Source organism: Bison bison, unplaced genomic scaffold (assembly GCF_000754665.1).
Source record: "Bison bison bison isolate TAMUID 2011002044 unplaced genomic scaffold, Bison_UMD1.0 scf7180017863888, whole genome shotgun sequence".
NCBI lineage: Eukaryota > Metazoa > Chordata > Mammalia > Artiodactyla > Bovidae > Bison > Bison bison.
The window spans coordinates 1,225,419-1,240,765 of NW_011494460.1; the positions used below are offsets into that span (position 1 = coordinate 1,225,419).

Genomic DNA, 15,347 nt, shown 5'->3' on the forward strand with positions numbered 1-15,347 from the left:
AAACTCCAGTACTTTGGCCACCTCATGTGAAGAGCTGACTCATTTGAAAAGAACCTGATGCTGGGAGGGATTGGGGACAGGAGGAGAAGGGGACGACAGAGGATGAGGTGGTTGGATGGCATCACCGACTTAATGGACATGGGTTTGGGTGGACTCCAGGAGTTGGTGATGAACAGGGAGGCCTGGCGTGCTGGGGTTCATGGGGTCGCAAAGAGTCGGACACGACTGAGCGACTGAACTGAATTGAGCTGTCTTTTCTTGCTTTTGGTCTTGATCACCTCCAAACCAACTTCCAAACTTTTGTCAACAATAAGTGGGTTTTCTGAAATACAAATTGCTAACAGCTTTTAACCTGCTTAAAAACGTTCTCTGGCTCTCTAAGCAGATGAATTTGATGAATTCTTGGCCTACTTCAACCTCATCATCCATCTTTCCCTCACTGATGTTCATACTGCCATGTACACTTTCAGTTTCTTGAATACATTATTTTGTTTTTATAACTTTGTTTCCTCCCTCTGCATCCTTAAAATCAGATTTGTCTTGTACTAATTGTTCTTTCATTTCTAGCTATCTGTACTCATCAAGCTGTCAGTCTTACAGTTTATTCACCTACATGTCTAGCTCCACTGCTAGGCTGTGAACTCCTTTAGGAGGAATTACAGATGGGGCTTCCCTGATAGCTCAGTTGGTGAAGAATCCACCTGCAATGCAGGAGAACCCAGTTCCATTCCTGGGTCTGGAAGATCCGCTGGAGAAGGGCTAGGCTACCCACTCCAGTATTCTTGGGCTTCCCTTGTGGCTTAGCTGGTAAAGAATCTGCCTGCAATGTGAGAGACCTGGGTTCGATTCCTGGGTCTGGAAGATCTGCTGGAAAAGGGATACACTACCCACTCCAGTATTCTGGCCTGGGGAATTCCATGGAGTGTATAGTCCATGGGGCCCCAAAGAGTAGGACATGACTGAGCAACTTTCACTTTCATGGGTTAGATGTAGTGTTCAGCCACATTATAAAGACTTGGACACTCATATCTAAGCTGGTGTATTTTAATCTCATGCAGAATGAGAATTAGATTGTAGGCTTTCTGTTTTGGTTTTGTACTGCAAGTTCAAAATCTTTGTCTTTGCCTAAGGGGCTATTAGAACTATTCTTAACATTTGGCAGGCGGAGGTAGATGTGGTGTAGGGAAGGGGACAGGGAGATTTATCAACATCTTTGGGAAGGAGGCTCTGATTACAAAAAGCACATTTTGAAATTAACATTGCCTTGATGCTTTAAGAATATTCAATTAAATTTGAAATATAAAATTAAAGGATAGAGTGAGATTTCTTTTATCAAAAAAGGGGATAAAGATTGAGAAGCATTTTTTTTTTTTTTTTTTTGAGACCAACTGGACATGAAACAACAGACTGGTTCCAAATAGGAAAAGGAGTACGTCAAGGCTGTATAGTGTCACCCTGCTTATTTAACTTATATGCAGAGTACATCATGAGAAACGCTGGGCTGGAAGAAGCACAAGCTGGAATCAAGTTTGCTGGGAGAAATATCAATAACCTCAGATATGCAGATGACACCACCCTTATGGCAGAAAGCAAAGAAGAACTAAGGAGCCTCTTGATGAAAGTGAAAGTGGAGAGTGAAAAAGTTGGCTTAAAGCTCAACATTCAGAAAACGAAGATCATGCATCTGGTCCTGTCACTTCATGGGAAATAGATGGGGAAACAGTGGAAACAGTGTCAGACTTTATTTTTCTGGGCTCCAAAATCACTGCAGATGGTGATTGCAGCCATGAAATTAAAAGACGCTTACTCCTTGGAAGGAAAGTTATGACCAACCTAGATAGCATATTCAAAAGGAGAAACATTACTTTGCCAACAAAGTTTCGTCTAGTCAAGGCTCTGGTTTTTCCTATGGTCATGTATGGATGTGAGAGTTGGACTGTGAAGAAAGCTGAGTGCTGAAGAATTGATGCTTTTGAAGTGTGGTGTTGGAGAAGACTCTTGAGAGTCCCTTGGACTGCAAGGAGATCCAACCAGTCCATTATAAAGATCATTCCTGGGTGTTCTTTGGAAGGAATGATGCTAAAGCTGAAACTCCAGAACTTTGGCCACCTCATGTGAAGAGTTGACTCATTGGGAAAGACTGATGCTGGGAGGGATTGGGGGCAGGAGGAGAAGGGGACGACAGAGGATGAGATGGCTGGATGGCATCACTGACTCAATGGACGTGAGTTTGAGTGAACTCCGGGAGTTGGTGATGGACAGGGAGGCCTGGCGTGCTGCGGTTCATGGGGTCACAAAGAATCAGACATGACTGAGCAACTGAACTGAACTGAACCGAACCTGTATTACATAATCTTCTTTTCTGAAAACAGGGTGAACTGTTAAAAGCAATTATTACAGATCTTTTTTACTACTTATATTAATAATTCTTAAAAAGGTTCCTTGGATAAAAAAGAAAAGAAACTCTTAATGATCTTCCTTTAAATTCTGTTCTGCTTTAAAATCTTTTTGATAAATTTTACTTTAGTAAAAAGTATATCTTGAATTTTTATTATGGAGACTATAATATCCTTTATTGAAAGTAGACATTTGGTTTGTAACAGTGCTAAATAAAGAGTATTTTTTTAATGCAAAACAATATTTCTTTATAAAACTAGCTGATTTGAGGTAAATGTATATACACTATTATAAAGAAAAATACATCTTTATATTTTTGTCTTAAGCTTGGTTTAGGACCTTGATCTTTGTTCTGAATCACTTATGATCTTACATTACTGTTTATAGGTGGAAAAGGGATAGAAGTGGAAATAAAATCACCCATCCCATTTCTGGGAAAAACATCTTGCAGTTTGTTGCAATAAAAAGGAAAGACTGTGGAGAATGGGCAATCCCAGGGGTAAGCATTAAAATAAAGTCAAATCAATGTTTTCAGTTCTTTTTAGTTGCTTTACTTATATAATGCAAGGTTATCGCATATGGATCTTTTCTACTCCCTTAAGTCTCTTTCCTCCCTACTTCAGTTAGTAATTCCTTTGCAGTGAAGTATCATTGTTAATGACAAATGTAGAATAATACAACAAAGCTGTTAAAATCTGAGTCTTAATTCTACAACCCTTGAGGAAGAACATGGACTTTGATGTTAGACCTGGGCTTGTGTTTTAGCCTTTCCACTTGGAGCTGAGTGCTGTGGAGTTCAGACCTTTGTTCTAAAAATAATCATATTTATTTCACAGGATTATTAGAGAGAGCATTTAAAGCACCTGGTATTGTAGATACTCACTAATGCTGAGTCTTGTCTTAGAACCCATCCCCTACTCTAAGACCAAAGTAACATTTTCAGTACTTTAAAAAAAGATAACACATTACTTACCATTACTTACAGTTTTTAAAGTTTCTATAATATCATCAGGAAGAGTATACTTTTATTGAGTTCACGTCAGTGGTATTTCAAGTGGCTTTAAAAAAATGTGTATGTGTTCAAGAGCGGGTTTTATATTTTATGCCGTATTGTTAAACGGAGATAGTTTGATAAGAGGATGACTCGTCCTATACACATTCTGCTATCTGCAAGAATGGTTTCTTTCTTTGTAGGGTGAAATGGAATGAAAATGAAGATTGTAGCTGTACGAGCCAAATAAACTTCACACATGCTGAATGCAAAATACAATGATATCATCATCATCATAGGATTTTCTGTTTTTATTGTCATTTGAAATTCTGATCAGTCAGGGAACTATTGTTGTCAAATATAATTTTGAGAGTCGTTCACCTCAGTGTATTTTGAGCATCCGAGGATATGGCAGAGCTACATGAGCAAGCATCCCTGTCTTCTTGGTGCCTGCACTCCAATGAGGGAGACCATACAAGATGAATAAGTTCTTGTATGTTAGGTGATAAGTATTAAGAAAACTAAAGCAAAGAAGGGGACTAGGAAGTGTTGGGAGAGCTTGCAATTATAGATGGAGGGTGGTTATAGAAGGTCTCCTGAGAGAAGGCGACATCTAAGTGAAGATCTGGAGGAGGTGGACAAGTGGCCCATGTAGATATCTGGGGAAAGCGCCTTTACGTAGAAGCAGTAGCAGTTGCAAAGGCCTTAAGGTTGGGATATGTCTGGCACATCCTAGGAACATTGAGGAGGTCACTGGAATGACTGGTGGGGAAAGTATCAGTTTGTTGTATTCTTGCCTCCAGCCCTTCCTTCTGTAGCTTGACTTTGGAAAATACCAGGAAAGGGTCTGACAGGCTCAGTTATCATAGGCTAACCTTGGACCATTTACTGTGGTTGAGTATATATATGGTTGATACCCTGCTAAGCTACTTCTGCTAGAAACAAATGATTTAGAGAAGAGCATATTATAGAAGATTATGGACAGATAGAGCAACATATCCCTGGAGAAGGAAATGGCAACCTACTCTGGTATTCTTGCCTGGGAAATCCCGTGGACAGAGGAGCCTGGCGGGCTACAAAACATGGGGTTGCAAGAGTCAGACACGACTGAGCGCCTAAACCAACACCCACCACAAAGCAATATATGTCCGCTGTATCAGTCAGTAAATATTTATGGATTGAATTAAAGCTTTTCCTTTTTCTTTTTAAACAAAAATGTGACTCTCAGGGGATGGTGGATCCAGGAGAGAAGATTAGTGCCACACTGAAAAGAGAATTTGGTGAGGAAGCTCTGAACTCCTTACAGAAGTCCAGCGCTGAAAAGAGAGAATTACAGGAAAAGTTGCAGAAGCTCTTCAACCAGGAACATCTAGTGGTAAGAAATGATTTCTAAGAAGGATTTAGTCCTGGGAATTAATGAAAATTACTTAAAATTCACCTGAAAATCTGGTAGATTATTCTCTGAATAAAGTGAAATACCTGTATATTTGAAATACATGTTCATAAAACAAATTGTAGCTCTTCTCTGTGAATAAATTCCTACTTAAATTTTTATAGCCCAACTTTACATCATTTATTATAATACGTTTTTTCCTCATAGTTTTTCTTTAGACTCAGTGTGAGCTAATGTGATACTGAGTTCACTCATCTAACAGTAAATCTTTTCTGTTTTTAAAATATTTGCAAGAATTCAGCTTTTTTGAAAGGACATAGATTTTACCTTAGGTCGTTCAGAGTGCTTCTCGTTCATAACAGTTTAAGTCCGATGTCTGTTTTGCTTATGTGTCCTTTGTGGTTTAAGAAATCACTATGAGGCATATGTGCACTAGCAATAAGGAGAAGAATGGATTTTCTTTTTTGTTGCTGTTGGCTTTTGTTTGACGTGCTTTATTTTCTTCCTAGAATTAGGATTTCTTAGTTGTTTATATTGTCTGGGTTTTGGGTCACATTTGTGTTAGATGGCTGGATCCAAGTCTTTTCATGTATTAAGAGCTTAAATATTAGTCTTTACTAACCTTGTTTATAGATCTTTGTTTAACTAGAAGAGTCTGCCTTTGTATGTCCAAAACTGTAACCATGGAAATTGTTTAAATTGGCGTATGATTGCTTTACAGCACCGTGCTAGTTCCTGCTGTAAGTGGCACGAGTCAGCTGTGTGTACACATATATCCTGAGTCTCCCTCTCACACCCCCTGCAGAAATTATTAAAACAGAAAAATATTTACATGAAGAGTCTTAAAAAAAAGCATATGGCCCAAATATGATTATTCTTACATTCTGAAATTAGAATCTGAGGTGTTGAGGGTTTTGTGAATGTTAGATAGCGCTACCTCAGAATGTTCTTGAGACTATTGTTTCCTGGGAAATTTATGTATTTAAAAAAATATTTTGTTCATTTGATGCTATTATAAATGGAATCACTTTACTTTGTTAATTTCATTTTCACATTGACTTTTTTTGGCCACTTTTTCTTTTTGAGGAATCTTAGTTTCCCCTGGTAAAGGCACCAAGTCCTAACCACTGGACCACCAGGGGATTCCCTCCCTGGGACATTTAGAACAAGCATATGGAATGTTACATTAAAGGTTCTGTAATATTTATATTTCTTTTGTGTGTGTGTGTGTGATAAAAAGCACATAGCATATAATATGCCCACTTAACCATTTTTTAAGTGTACAATTAATTAATGTTAATGAAATGTGCATTGTTTTGCAACGGATATTTCTGATTCTGAAGAAGGCAGCATGTTCTGCTCTACCCATTCCTTTTCACTCTACGCTTTTTTTCTCATGTCTCCTTTAAAAAAACAGATATATAAAGGTTATGTTGATGATCCTCGAAACACTGATAATGCATGGATGGAGACAGAAGCTGTGAATTACCATGATGAAACAGGTAATTTTACCAATGTTCATTAAACTAACTGAATTAGTGGATCAATTTAAGTCAAGCAGCCTACTAGGACACAATTAAATCTGGACTATTTCAGTATTTTAAGTCAATCATCTAATGATTATAGAAGTATATTTGTATGAAATCAGATTGTTGATATTAAGATAATATATTTTAAAAAATGAAAGAATATGTAGAAGAAAGCTTTAAAAGTGTTACCAGTAACGAATCTCCTTTAATCCATTGGTGAGTCAGACACGACTGAAGCGACTTAGCAGCAGCAGCATGTAAAATTAAGGTTAAAATTGTAAACTGATTATGTGCCTTAAAGTTGTCAAATTGTTTGAGTCCATTTGTATGAAACAAAAGCAAAAGCAAAAGCAGAAGATTTGGGTAGGAAGTACGAGTATAATAAAGGAAATGGGATTTATGTCTGTCTTAATGTTTGAAATAATTTTATAGTAAGCATGTATTCTTAAAATGCAAAATAATACCGAAAAAATTGCAACTGTTGAACAAACTTCAAATGGATGATTTTCTTCTGGTCAGTGGATTTAAAAATTTAGCAGGTGGGTGGAAATCTGTTATTGTAAAAAGCAAGGGGGAATCTGCTATTTAGAAAATTAATTGCAATTTTAATATTTGTTGAGTGGCTTCTCTTGAAACATTTTATTGCTAAATTGGATGACCTTTTAGATACTTTGTTTTCATCTGTAGCAAAATGAAGTGGTACCATGTCAGGGAACTAATTGTTGTATTCATGGTTGCTGAATGTTGCCTTCATGTTGCATTCCAACTGTTGCTGGAAACATGGGGGGAGAGAGACTGATCATGTCTGAGGTCTCAGGCAAGTCCCTGGGATGGACTGCCAAGTGAGAGTCCTTGGCTTCATGCAGGAAGGAATTCAAGAGCGAGCTGAAGTAGAGTGAGCACAGATTTATTCAGGGAGGTACACACTACATATGGAGAAGGCAATGGCACCCCACTCCAGTACTCTTGCCTGGAAAATCCCATGGACGGAGGAGCCTGGTGGGCTGCCGTCCATGGGGTCACCAGGAGTCGGACATGACTGAGCGACTTCACTTTCACTTTTCACTTTCATGCATTGGAGAAGGAAATGGCAACCCACTCCAGTGTTCTTGCCTGGAGAATCCCAGGGACGGCAGAGCCTGGTGGGCTGCCGTCGTCTATGGGGTCGCACAGAGTCGGACACGACTGAAGCGACTTAGCAGCAGCAGCAGCACACACTCCATAGACAGAGTATAAGCTGTCTCAGAAAGCAAGAGACTCTGAAATATGGGGTGTTTGGTTTTTATGGGCTGGGTAATTTCATAGGCTAATGAGTGGGAGAATTATTCTGGCTGTTTTGGAAAAGGGGGAGGGGATTTCCAGGGATTGGATCACACTCACTTTTTGACCTTTTATGGTTAGCCTCAGAACTGTCCCGACTCCTGTGGGTGTGTTATTTAGCATATGCTGATGTATTATAATGAACATATCAAGATCTAGTCTGCCATCTTGGACCTAGTTGGGTTTAACCAGTTTATATTGTGTCCTCAGTGGCTGTATCATTAAAGGTTATGCCTTGCCCCTTCCTGTCTCAGTATAACCTTGTGCAAATCACATGTTCTCTTGGACTCAGTTTTTTCCTTATAAAATTGGCTGCAACTAGATTTGTCACTTTTACATTCTTGCTGAACTTGGGGAAACTCCCAGCACAAGTTTCATTACTTCTATACAACAACTGTAAGCTAAGTATTAGAACAATTCATTTTGGTATTAAGAACTTAAATATTTCAGAAGGAAAAATAATGCATATGTGATTTAGAAGCAGGTCTCTGCAACTTAAGTACTGATAAATTTGTTAGCTATTTATTTTTGAAGTTAAAAAACAATGACTGATCCTCTAGTGGTTGATTATATAGTGTCTGAGTTGTTCAAATCATTGGTTTCACTGTTTCATTCTTTCTCTAAACGTAAAAAAAATTTTGCAGTCTGATAATTTCACATCTCTGCCATATCTGAGTTTGATTCTGATCCTTTGTCTCCTCAGACTGTGGTCTTTGCCTTTTAGCATGCCTTCTAGTGTTTTTGGAAGGTGAACATGATGTATCTAGTAAAAGGGACTGAGGCAAATAGACCTCTAGTGTGAGGTTTTATGTTTGTCTAAACATAGCTAGGAGTTAGGCTATACTTATTATTTGCTATAATTGTAGGTGTCAGAGACCAAAATTTCCTCCCAGTGGTTTTTTTTTTTTCACCTCCTTTCATCTTTTGATTTCCCTAGAGACTACTTAAATAAGATCTGAGCCATGCAGTTCTTTAAGTTAATGCTCCCTTGTTATTTTATGGAATCTCTATTGCTGTGGGTGTTAAGTTGGAAGCGACACTAAAAGTTCAGCTTCTCTGAGCTAGTGCCAGATCGAATCTCGGAGACAGAGTTTTGGGTGAAGTTGCATAGCTTCTTACATGAAAAGCATAGCTTTATTGCTTTGCCAGGCAAAGGGGGACATAGCAGGCTCCTGTGCATATTCAAGAAGAGTTGTTGATTTTCAGTTTGTATTTTTTTGGTGTGAAGATGGGAGTGATGACCTGCAGGCTCTTTAAATGTCAGACATATAAACTTTACTAACTTTTTAAAATTTCGCTTTGTGTAGTTTATTAGTTGACCAGAGGGCAGTATACTTTTCAGATGTTATTGGATCTGATAAAGAGCCTGTTGGAGAACATTGTTATTTAGATAATCATATTTTAACTTTTAGACTCAGGTTTACTTCTTAATTCTGGTTCTCCATTGGTTATCGTTTATTGTATTTGCCATGAAGGTACACCAAGAGCTGTCACTTTAGCACTGGGATTTAGAAACCTTTGTGCTGAAATGGGCTTCCCTGGTGGCTTAGACAGTAAAGAATTCTCCTGCAATGCAGGAAACCTGGATTTGATCCCTGGGTTGAGAAAATCCCTTGGAGAAGGGAATGGCAATCCACTCCAGTATTCTTGCCTGGGAAATCCCATGGACAGAGGAGCCTGGCGGGCCTATAGTCCTTGCGGTCACAGAGTTGGACACGACTGAGTGACTAACACTTTCTCTTTCATGTGCTAAACTATTCGATTGATTCTTTTAAGAAGCAGCATTATTATTTTATTATTTCAAATGTAATCATTATAAAGGATACATGTGTTTAGAATGAGTTATTTAGGAAATAGGTGACATAAAGTGGAAAGAATTTTAAAGCAGCAGTTATTTCATTTCCCAAAGGTAATGACTGTTAACATTTTATTTTCTTCCACATTTGTATAGCTGTTTTTAAAATAAAAATGGGCTAACACTCTACATTTTATTTTGTTACTTACAATTTCACTTAATATATTAATACATAACGGACATATTTCCATGTCAGTATGTGGAGAGCTTCTTCACTTTTAATGATTATATGGGAATCCAGTGGACTCTTATCATTTATTTAATCTGTGCCCTCTCAATGGAAAGTTTGGTTATGTCCTCGTTTTCCTCTTCGTTTATAAATAGTGTTGTCTTGAATACTTCAATAAGCTTTTCTTTTTATTTCCTTAGGGTAAATCCTTTGAAGTGAAATTATTTGGTTGCTTATGGTCTCCCTAGTGCCTCTTACAGAGTCTGGTGCATAAGAGCCAATCTGATATTTGTTGCATGAATGCTTATCAAAGAGCACTTGCTTTTTAAAAGCTCTTGATAAATACTGCCAAACTATCCTACAGAAATATCCCATTTAGATTGCGAACTGTGATTGAAAACATTTATTTTTAATTTTTGATAATTATAGATATTTTAATAAAAATTTATAAGTATATGGTTTCTGATTTGGTGTAATACTTGGAAAAGTGTACTTACCTTATGACTCTAAAGTGAATCATTTATAATTGTTTTCTTTCATTTTTTTAATGTTTAAATCTAATCCCTCTGGAATTTTGATGTGAGGTTTCATGTTTATTTAATGTTAAACTTCTTTTTTTAATAGTAATATTTTTACTTTTTAAAGAGAAAAGCTGGACTTCCCCAGTGGTCCATGGTTAAGAATCTGCCTGTCAATACAGGGGACATGGGTTCAGTCCCTGGTCTGGGAAGATCCCACACGCAGTGGAGCAGCTAAGCCCACATGCTGCAACAACAACAGCCACCACAATGAGAAGCCCACGCTCAGCGACGAAGAGTAGCCCCTGCTTGTCGCAACTAGAGAAAGCCAGCGCAGAGCAATGAAGACCCACATGCAGCCATAAATTGTTCAGCTGCTCAGTTGTGTCTGACTCCTTGCGACACCATGGACTGCAGCCGTAAATACATAAATAAATAGAGTGGTATTGGAGAGGACTCTTGAGAAGCCCTTGGACAGCAAGGAGATTCAACAAGTCAATCCTAAAGGAAATCAATCCTGAATATTCACTGAAAGGACTGATGCTGAAGCTGAAGCTCCAATGCTTTGGCCACTTGATGCAAAGAGCTGACTCATTGGAAAAGACCCTGATGCTGGGAAAGATTGAAGGCAGGAGGAGAAGGCGACGACAGAGGATGAGATGGTTGGATGGGGTCGCTGATTCAATGGACATGAGTTTGAGCAAGCTCTGGGAGATGGTGAAGGACAGGGAAGCCTGGCATGCTGCAGTCCATGGGGTTGTAAAGAGTTGAACACGACTGAGTGATTGAGTTGAACTGAGAAGGAGCAAGAGAGAGAAAAGCTTCTTTTTTTTTTTTCTGCACCCTGTGGCATGTGGGATCCTAGCTGCCTGACCAGGGGAGTGAGTGCACACCCTCTGCATTGGAAGTGCAGATTCTTCACCACTGAACCTCTAGGCAAGTCTGAGAAAAGCTAGCTTATTGGTACCTTTACTTGAAATTTAGAAACTTGGTTAAAATTTGGGCATTTGGGAAATTTGGAATATTCTCATTTTTAATTCAGTCTGCCAGTTAATATGATGATTTAAAATTATTTTGAATAAGAATACTTGAAGGTACAGGATTATGCAGAAACAGAAGTGACTAAATACATTACATTTTCTTGATGATGTTTTTTTCTTTGGTACCAGGTGAAATAATGGATAACCTTACTTTAGAAGCTGGAGATGATGCTGGAAAGGTGAAATGGATGGATATCAGCGATAAACTCAAGCTTTATGCTAGTCACGCTCAGTTCATCAAAAGTGTGGCAGAGAAACGAGATGCACACTGGAGTAAGGACTCTGAGACTGGCTGCCCTGGGTAACAGCTCACAGTCTCCATGTAAGCCAAAAGCCAGGAAAGGAGCATGTACGGAGGAGAAGACAGTATCACAGAACTCATATGTAAAAAGGGCAGGGCAGGTCACTTGGAAATTATTCATTAAATGACAGGCAGTTAGGTTTTGCATCAGAATAAAATTAGCAGGTGTGGTGAAACAACACATAATTTTCTGCTCTTCTGTCAAAAGCGCTGTAAACAATCATTTTGTATATATTTAAGCATGTATTAAACCAAATTGAAACAACTGATGCTCTTTGAAGAATCAGAATTCGAACAAAGATAAATTTAGATGAATTTCTGTTCAGCCATAATTTCTGCTTTCTATGTAATTCTTGTGTGTCAGTTTTGTTTTTCTCCATTGACTTTTGAGGTATGAAGGCTATTCCTATCGAATCAAGCGTCTCTCAGAGGAGTGCCAATCACTATCGCCTAATCTGATTTATCTTTAAATTATTTGGTTCACACTTTGCTTTATATGATCTTGTTGAAGCTGGTTTCAAAAATGGAAAACTTTTGTATTCTTGACTTTAGAGTTGTAAGTTATATGAGGAAATTTCAGTCACCCTTTTAGTCAAAAAAGATCAAGATCGATGAACAAAAGATCATGTTCTCATTTCCAAAAATTCTGAATTACAAAAATGTGTCCAGACAACTAGTAATTTAAATTTATATAGGCATTCCACTCTACTGTAACTGTGGGGAAAGGCTACCCACTGTAGTATTCTGGCCTAGAGAATTCCATGGACTGTATATAGTCTGTAGGGTTGCAGAAGAGTTGGACATGACTAAGCCACTTTCACTTTCACTACTGTAACTGTATGTACCATAAATGAATTAAAAATGATGTTCAGAAAATAAGTGAAATGAGACAGAGGAGGTCTTTGGGAGTTAAAAGTGTCCTTTGTTAGGAAGGGGTTGTTAAGGACTGACTTAAGTTTTTGAGACTCACTGTTAACATTGTCCTTTGAGGAGAGGAAAGAGTTGGTGTTCCAGGTGTTCTTGGAAGCAGGGAAGAGGAAGGAAGATAACACTGCCTTGTCTCAGTGGACCTATCACTTTCTGGCCTATATATCCGTTGGGAAAGTCCCATAGTACTAACACCTATCCACCTGAGGGAGGGACTGTCATAATTCCATCCTCATTCCAGTTGGACTATAGGTGGGTCATTTGAAGAAAAGGTGGTTTAGGGAATAGAGGCATGGTTGTTTTCTTCAGATATTTGATAAAGGTATTAGGCTAGAGAACAAAATGAGGGCTAAGATAAATTAACAAAAAAAGGTTTTGTTTTTTTCCCCCCTTATTTAGTGTCAAAGCTCTTGGTGGTAAACTTTAATTGAACTGACAGGAGGCTTTACTCCCCCTCTGTTTTGCTGAGAAACATTAGAATGTTTGATTTCAGGTTGTTGCCTCAAACCCCTCGGAAAGAGTTATAAGGTTTATGTTCAGTATTTGTTTTCTAAAATCCATAAAATCCTGGTCCTTGGGTGTGTATATGGGACTTGTGCTTGACAAGGATGTGCTTCCCTGAGTGAAGGGTAGGACGACCTTGACCCAGCGTGGAAGAATTTGATTCTTCTTTCACTGTTTGACAGGAAGAAATTGCTTCTTACTGACACTGAATAGGATTTTCTAAAACAAGCTGCTAACAAAATCTCTCAAGAAAGCTTGAGTACTTGCCTGAAGAATGACATTTATTTATGTTTTAATAGTTTTGATGCGTCTAAACTGACATTAGTGAAGATTTTAGGTTGTATTAAAAATTGTCTTTAAAGAATAACTAAAGCACATGATCCACATGTTGCATTTTAGAGTTTTCATTGGAACGTTTACAAAGTATGTAAAACGATAAAACTACTATACACTGTGGACAGGGTAGAAGTAGGTAATCTCACTGTAAGTATCCAGCACCATCTATAATAGAGAAAAAACTGATTAAAATTTTAGTTTAAGACATTTCTGGAGGAATATCTACTCCTATAATAGGTGATATTGCTTTCACATTTGCCTTTCTTATATTTTAGATATAAGGAACATTTTTGTTTTTTAGAGACATTTAGTCAAATAAATAGTGTGGATACCATTTCTTGACTATCTATGTTATAGCTCTCAATCCTCACAAGAATCCTGTGAAGTTAGGTGGTATTATTCCCACTTCACAGATGAAAATGAAATTTAGAAAGGTTGCCCCAAGGTTTATTCAGTAAGCAACAGAACTGGATTTGCGAGGTCCCAGAAACAATTCTCTGTCTTTTGTGTTCCTTACTAAGGTTGTGAAGCTTTTATTATTTCTTACTTTAAGTTTGTAGTTTGGTAGATTCTTTATTACTTAAGCAATACTCATGTTATCCATAGCACATTTATGGCTTGTTACTTGAAATTTAAGAGCCACATCTGATTAGGCTCATGTTACTGAGCTTGTTGGCGTAATCATGGCCCAGAGACGACTTATTGATCATATCTTAACCTACGGATGAGTGGTTACGCCCAGTGTTTGTCTTGGTAGCAGGTTGTTCTTAAGACTTTAAAGCATTTCAAATGCAAATAGAAGCAAGATACTAAACCTGCCAAAGAGGGCGCCTAAAATTTCTAACCACTTTCAGAAGCTAAATGCTACTCTGTCTTACAGTATAAGGACTTACGGTGGTTGCTGTTATTTTCTAAAATATTTGTGAAGTTTTAATAAATATATTGATTTTAAAGTACATCATCTGAAGAAGCATGTGTAATTTTTTGGTCTTGTTTACATCTATTTTAATCATATTATTAACATCAGTATGGGCACAATCTGAGGCTATTCAACTCTTAGGATAAAAGTATTTAAAATGTATGCTGCTGCTGCTGCTACATCACTTCAGTGTGTCCGACTCTGTGTGACCCCATGGACGGCAGCCCAACAGGCTCCCCCGTCCCTGGGATTCTCCAGGCAAGAACACTGGAGTGGGTTGCCATTTCCTTCTCCAATGCATGAAAGTGAAAAGTGAAAGTGAAGTCGCTCAGTCATGTCTGACTCTTAGTGTCCCCATGGACTGCAGCCTACCAGGCTCCTCCGTCCATGGGATTTTCCAGGCAAGAGTACTGGAGTGGGGTGCCATTGCCTTCTCTGATTTAAAATGTCTAGTAATGCTTAAAAGATACTTGGAGGGACTTCCTTGGTGGTCCAGTGGCTAAAACTCCATGCTCACAGCACAGCGGGCCTGGGTTTGATCCCTGGTCAGGAAACTAGGTTCCTCATGCTGCGAGTAAGAGTTCACATGCTGCAACTAAAAAAGCACCCTGCAAGCCACAGCGAAGATTAAAGTTTCCAAGTGCCACAACTAAGCCCTGATGCAGCCAAATAAATAAATTAAAAAAAAAAGATATTTGGAGATTTTACTCACCGTGTAACTTCTGACATAGTAGTAAGAGAATTATTTCTGCCAAAATATACAATACAGATTATAGTTAACTAGGTATTTTTGCCATCATTTTTTTCTTGCCTCCTCCCATGTCTCCCATATTATATTTATTTAACATTGATGGATTAGTATTGGTACAGTCATGTGTGTTGGGAGAAGGAAAGTAACGTGGTTCTTTTATACCTAAATGCTGATAAATTGAACCATTAAGTGTCTTTTCTGCAACACAGAACTTAATTCCTCTCACTTCAGCCTTGGTGGCCTGATAAGATCATTTGAAGTGGTAAGAAACACAGAATAAGTACTCTGGGGCAATGAAACTTTGTCAGAAGGAAAACTTGGGTGAAATCCAGTTTCTTTCTCAAAATTCAAATTGAGAATATTTTGATTCATCAGTTTCTCTTGAGATAAGTTAAAA

At 38.1% G+C, this 15,347-nt stretch overlaps 1 protein-coding gene across 2 annotated transcripts in view; it reads left to right on the forward strand.

The window, feature by feature from the left end:
• The window catches only part of NUDT9 (nudix (nucleoside diphosphate linked moiety X)-type motif 9), a 37,827-nt gene extending 23,589 nt beyond the window's left edge, over positions 1 to 14,238 (forward strand). For both annotated transcript variants that reach the window (XM_010833785.1, XM_010833786.1), the window contains exons 5-8: positions 2,785 to 2,896; positions 4,617 to 4,763; positions 6,199 to 6,283; positions 11,342 to 14,238. In XM_010833785.1, coding sequence (XP_010832087.1) covers positions 2,785 to 2,896; positions 4,617 to 4,763; positions 6,199 to 6,283; positions 11,342 to 11,517 — 520 coding nt within the window. In that variant the 3' untranslated portion in view covers positions 11,518 to 14,238. The remainder of the gene's footprint in view (positions 1 to 2,784; positions 2,897 to 4,616; positions 4,764 to 6,198; positions 6,284 to 11,341) is intronic.
• The last annotated feature ends 1,109 nt before the right edge of the window (positions 14,239 to 15,347 follow it).